This window comes from Cephus cinctus, unplaced genomic scaffold, assembly GCF_000341935.2.
Source record: "Cephus cinctus unplaced genomic scaffold, Ccin1 Ccin1_scaffold0617, whole genome shotgun sequence".
Lineage (NCBI taxonomy): Eukaryota > Metazoa > Arthropoda > Insecta > Hymenoptera > Cephidae > Cephus > Cephus cinctus.
Genome location: NW_014333261.1, coordinates 396,207 through 402,700, shown reverse-complemented (window position 1 = coordinate 402,700; position 6,494 = coordinate 396,207). Strand labels below are relative to the sequence as shown.

The window sequence follows — 6,494 nt, the reverse complement described above, 5'->3', positions numbered from 1 at the left end:
TTTTTTATTTTTTTTTTTTTTTTTTTTTTTTTTTTCGTTAACTTGAAACACTCGTCCTTCGGCAAGGATCGATCTCAGAGGATTCCCGCTTCGTTTCTTCATTTCGAATTCCTTCGTACTCGTCTTCAGGGCGCCTAAAACTCCTCCTGGAAGAAGGTCTGTAATGGTGGAATTGAATTTTTTTTTTCTACATTATTTTGCTAACCATTTTCCTAACCTTCTACGGGGCAACACACGTGATTAGCCGTTACGCAAATAGAATCTTGTATTTCAAGAGTCTAGAATAGAAAGCCTTCGGTTCCTTTGAGTCTAATAATAATATTAAAAAAAAAGGTTTTCGAAGAATAGTCGCCCGAAAAAAATTTTAAAGAAAAATAATCCTCCGTAGTACAGTATTAATTTTTTTCTTTTTTTTTTCATTTCAATCGGACGATCCCCCACCCATTTAGCATAGGAACCATATATCGCAACTGGACAACCGGACGTACCCGAGACTCGTAAAATCCCAGAGTACACGTAAAGAGACTATACGCTCGAAAGAGTCACTCTTCCTTTTTTTATTTCCTGCGACAAAAGCTCGCTTAGCAACCTTGTATACGTTTTGAGCCGAGTTCTAAGTCGACCACGTTGCAAGCAATGGGCGGAGGAGGGCACTAGTGTCGCTGGTTGTCACTATTCGACGATTACCTCAGCGCCATTATTCTTCCCTCCTTGTCACTCCGTGTAGCCACGTTGTCGTTCCACTCTGTTGCTCCTGTCCCTTCCGGTTAAAATCCTGCATAGAATAAAATCGTAACGACTACCCACTTCTACGCTCCTATTATACGTAGAAAGAGTTCGTCACAAATTGTGTACGTTAGGAATTTGAAAATTTGAAAAATAAATAACGGCCGCTCGGATCGCTCTGGGACTAACGAATACTTGAGTTCTCGATACGCCCAGTACGCGGCGTCTGGCCGACTGCGAGACCTCCGACGCGTCCTGAGTCAGCCTTCAGACCGCTTGGCGTACGGAGAAATTTCACGATTCGAAATCCGACGTTATAAACGCGCACGCGAGACTTGCCCACGAAACTTCGTTTCCATCATGGCGTCTGTCACGCGTAAAATACCTAGACACAGTCTTTATCAAACAAAGACAATACAGTATAAGGGCACTTGCGACATAGCCAAGAAGGTATCCTTCTTTGCCGTCTGCTCTCCGGATAGGAAAATCACCAGTCGCACAAGGAGGTGGATATGAACGAGACAGAAGAAAAGGAAAAACAACCGCAAGGAATTCGAAACGCTTTCAAGGTATTTTATTTTCTTTCGACGTGTCTCTGTTCGAAGAACGGATTAAGAATAAACTCGGTATAGACCTGTATATGTATACACAGAGTCTACAGGACGTGTCTCTCCACTTAAATATACCGGTAATTAGAGAACGAAACGGCCTGTACACTGAAAATATATATATATATATATATACACGTATAAAAATTCTTCATCATCCCCTGTGTACAGTCAGTGACAACTGATCCCCTGGATAATTCGAAAAAAAATATTCTCATGTTTTTAGACCCTCGATTCTCCTAGCGGACGGGTTTTAAGTATTCATAGGAAATTTTTGTCAACCGTCAGTTTCACCAATGCCTATCGGATAATCTTAAGACTGCTCTTTCATTTCGTTTCCACAGTCTTTTGCTTTCGTATCGTTATACTGCCGACCTTGTTATAACCCAGTGCAATAGAGTCTGCTCTAGGAAAATATTTTCCCAGCTATACTGGAAACCAAGTGAAAGCCCCCCCTTGACAATGCAGAAGTACTCGGCGGGGCTACGACGCCGAGGTATACGCACACGCAAACGGTCTCACGCACGTTTTGTAACGGCTGTCCGAAGGCAGGGCCGATTCACATGTGTATAATGACTTCGCGACTCGCATCGTCCGCGAGGAGGATGGTCATTATTCCAGAGTCGTGGACAACTAGGTAACTTCATGCCGCTCATTCCGCTCCTCGTTAATGAACAAACTATTAATCAAACGCTTCCGGTTTTGTCACGTTGCTACTCGATAGGTCGAACGCGTCCTGCGGCAATATTCGGACAGTAACAATTGGGACGGACGGTACCGAGCTTCGAGTAGACGGAACTGGCAAACTAGTATGAAAAATTTGAATTTCCCGCCACACGCGTGCAACCGTCGTTTGATACCTTTTTCTTTTTCTTCATTTTTTTCTGTTTTTTTTTTCTCTCTCTTTTTCGTCTCTCGCAGTCTTTCCTTGTCTCTTTTTTTTTCACGCTATCTCGAACATACACAGGGTATCTTACGCGATCGTTCTAACGGTAATATACCCGGTGTGCAAATAGTATGTGAATTCGGGGAACAAAAGTCATTTGATGGTTGGTAACGGTTATTTAACCACGTGTAGGTATAATACAAGTGTAATACATGCTGTTTATTATGTGTTCACGTGAACCTGTCGAAACGATGGATAATTCATAGCGATTACACGCTGAATTTCACGTATTATATACATATATTACATTAAAGTCTAATCTGTATACGAATGAGCCAGTACATTTCTCGGAGTTATTAATTATTCGGAAACCGGTGTACCCATTGGTTTCTTTAAATAAAATTAAAAAAAAAGTCAATCAACTTTGAAAATGCCTGTAGGACATTCACGGTCGGTAAGTACGAGATTGACCTTTCTCAAATAAACATTCATTGGGATTCTTTCGATCTCTCAGGGTCGCGAATCTTATTTGATCTTAAGTCCGCGTTTCTATGTATCTACTACCACCTTACATATACCTTGGCACCGTATGAATCGTAGAGAAAGGCTCACCCGATATACGTATGAATCGTATCGGTAATCTGACGTGTCTCGTTTACTTTGACTTCTCTTTAGATGCAAACTCAGGAAAAGCCCACGGGATTCCACGAGAGCGTGGGAAAAGGACTGGTATAACTGCCATGACTGCACGTAGACTACAGTCAGACTTTTAAAATTCACGTCTGAACGCATTCAGACGCTGTTGCACGTATTTGCAAGTCAGTAGAAATATAAATGTGTATATATATATATATATATTCTTAACTCGTGTTTACTCGCCGTCCAATTAGCCTAGTGCAACAATCTCCTTAGTCAGGATACTCAGTACGTGAGCAATGCGATGCGTTGCAGTTGCATTGCTCGGAGTGCATATAGCGATAGCATCGATAAGGAGAACTCAATCAGGTTACCTAGTTTTCTTAAGTGAGAAATTGAACGAGTGACTGGGACAAGGAGAGATAGTCAGTCGTGTGTACTGCGGTAAGAGGGAAGTGAATGGGTTAAGGAAATGGAAGAAAAAGTGAAAAATAAAAAAAAAACACATTTGACACCAGTCGAGTTTTGTCGACCGAATTAGATTCTACGGTTGGACCGACACAGAATCTTTTTCTTCATCCTCCTTCCCTTTCTCCTCGCGACCCGGAGACTGGGAACTGTTGGGATTCCTGAAAAATTCAACGACCTGAATCAGCGGGTCGTAAATATCACGATGTTTGTCTAGCTCGTGAGTTTACGTAATGACGTGTTATGTATATATATATTTTTTTTTATCTTGCTTATATTCCTGTTATCCATACCAACTGCATCTGGGTGCATTTGGGATGGACCGAAAAATTGTCTTGACCGTCTTTACTATTTTGAAGATTATCAATATACCCAGGCTGTGTGACTCTTCTGGACTGTGTTTGGTTTAAAATTATAAAAGGCGCCGGGCGTCGCGGCGCGTAAATATCTTCGAGAACGGCCGATGCACCCTGCAGCATCCGGCCCCCTTACGTAATCGTTACTACAGGACGCCCCGTGCTTCGCGGGTCGAGATTAACAGTTTATGGGAGCCGAAAGTTACTTGGTTGATACTTGGGATATATATATATATATATATATATATATATATATATATATATATATATATATATATATATATATATATATATATACACATATATATAGTCTTAAAGCTTTCAGATGCTGATTCATACGATCTGCATGCAGAAAAATTCATCTCGTAAATACGTACGTATGCACACACGTACACCGGAATCAGACTATCTCATGGACCGGTTTGACTCCTGCACCTTATTGGGTTACGTAATTAATTGTCAAGAGAATCGCTGCTTATCTCCTTATCTGGCGAGTGGAGGGTACAAAATGAGATGCTGTACGAACGCGATGGACCAATACGAACATTTCGCCTCGAGGAGAATCCGGGGATGAAAATTTTTATCGTACTATCATTTTATCACAAGGATGCTGTGACGCTTTAATTTTTTTTTGGCTTACAATTTATCCCATGCAAACTTAATCTCCTTTCATCCAGCATCTCTTGGACGTGTGACTCAGTCACTGGACCAGCATCTCAAATCGTCTTGTAGCCATCGTAAGGTCGCGCGTTATAGGCATATTAAATCTCAATTTTCTGGACCACCCGTTATCGCACGTTAATTTCCAAAATTTATCTACGACTGACTCTGATCTTCAACGCACGACGAATCTTTTCATCTCGCGCGATACAGGAACTCATGGCTTGTCTCTTGTCCTGGCTTTATCTTATTCTTCGTCTGGAAGCACGGACCCGATTCTCATGGGAAAGATAACTTGGACTCACTTGATATTCAATATTAATATTCGCTGGACCATGGACCTCGAGATATGATATTACATATGTAAACGTATACGCGGAGTTTACGGTCCTTTGGCTGTTGGTTGGGAGAATGGGGGGTGGGGGGGATCCTACTTTTGCAATACAAATTTGTCAATTGAATCAGGACAGTCGCGAATTAATCTAATTTAAGATAATTTAATATTTTTATTTTCAATTTTTTTTTTTCTAACCATTATCAGACTGGATGCTGCGGTCCGATCCTCTCGTACGTATCCCTCTAGTAGGAACGTGTATTGATTTACTTTTAAAAACAACGTATTAATTACATGCTGCACGTCACACGTAAATTCTGTCTGGGATAAAAATATCGTCGGATGGTAAAATTATCTGACTTACGTCGCCACGTGCTCGACTCTCACGTTAGACGCATTCCTCGACTTTTTGACCCAGTTTGGGTCGCAGGTGACGTTCGAGAGTCAATGAATAATTTTATATTGGAAATCGAGAGTGTATCGATCCGTATGACGTCACCGATTGATAATTTCCGAATTAAATTAATTTCCGTGATCGAGTTTTAATTCTTGTTTTATCTTAAGAAATTGTATAACGAGTGGGTCGACCGGGTGCAGTGAACCTTTGTCTGTCTGAGGATTGGTAACCCTGATCGGTTAACATTTTACTCGACTCTTCGTATAATAGCGACTGTACCTGGTTTGACAGTAACTTTTACTTACTCTGACCAATTGCTACAGTTGGAATCACTCGCAAAAAATAAACTATTAATTGTACCAGTAATTTCACGCTACTTTGGTCGCTTTCCCTGAGAATTTTTGTAGTGGTGGGTACCTAGCTGATATATATATTAGTAATTCGTTAGGAGCTACCAAAAATTGCAGGGCTTCCTATACACGATATCGATCCTATTTGCTTTCCGTGGTTCTAGACAAATGATTCACGTGCAGTGGATGCATTCGGAAGTGCATCGATGCTTGTGCACAGAGGGCGGTACGCTTCCGGTGTTATATGCGGAATGCTGATTGATTTCCGGCGCAGGTACCTATAATTTTTTTTTCTCAATGGATACTACAGGCGCCGTCACCTCGCTTCGCCGTGTCACTGGTACCAACCGTCTGGGTGCAAAATGAATTTTTTTTCTTGATGAAAAAATTTAACCAATCACGTAATTTCTCATTCTTACAAGCGTCCCTGCTCGCCGGACGCGTATTTCCATATCCTGAAGAAAACCGTATCTTTTTCCACGCGTAAGATGCTGAGCCGTATAATATCATTGTAAGAGATTTCAAAATACCCGCCAAGAATAAAAGTGCTACCTCGCTTACGTATAACGATACACCAGGTAGGTACTTAGACGTAAATACGTCACAGTGTACCTTCACTGACGAAATCACATCCCGTGTCTCTTCGTGTCCCTTCGCTGAGTAAGTTTCACCAAATCACAGGTTTACAAGAAAGTCACTTTTCGTCGTGTTTGGTACTTCCGGGTATCCACGTTACCTCCACTGTAGAACGGGGTCCGCAGGGATCACTCGGAGACGCCCTGATCTCATCAGCTGCCATGAAAACCGAAAATTACGGAAAATATAAATATTCATTTTTTTATATGGAAATTAACCTGGGATACCCCGTCCCGAGGGTCTCTGGAAAGTAAAAGCCCGTCGTGGTTTGACAGTCTCGACCATGGCAATTGTACTCTGGCACGCTATAATCACTTCCATGGTTGAAACCCCGGTAGAGCTGGGGCCCCCGCTGTATCGTACGGATTTTAAACTATGTACTGTTTTAATTCAGTGCTGTCAAATTGCCTAATTAGGCTATGATTACGTATGGCCGG

At 41.6% G+C, this 6,494-nt stretch overlaps 1 protein-coding gene across 3 annotated transcripts in view; it reads left to right on the top strand.

The window, feature by feature from the left end:
• LOC107269265 overlaps positions 1-6,494 on the top strand; it is a 23,935-nt gene that overhangs the window by 6,995 nt on the left and 10,446 nt on the right. Inside the window, exon 1 of one of the 3 annotated variants that reach the window (XM_015742937.2) lies at positions 982-1,295. The exons of the other annotated variants lie outside the window; for them this stretch is intronic. Coding sequence (XP_015598423.1) covers positions 1,239-1,295 — 57 coding nt within the window. The 5' untranslated portion in view covers positions 982-1,238. Of the gene's footprint in view, positions 1-981; positions 1,296-6,494 lie in introns of those variants that run through there. 3 annotated transcript variants of the gene reach the window in all.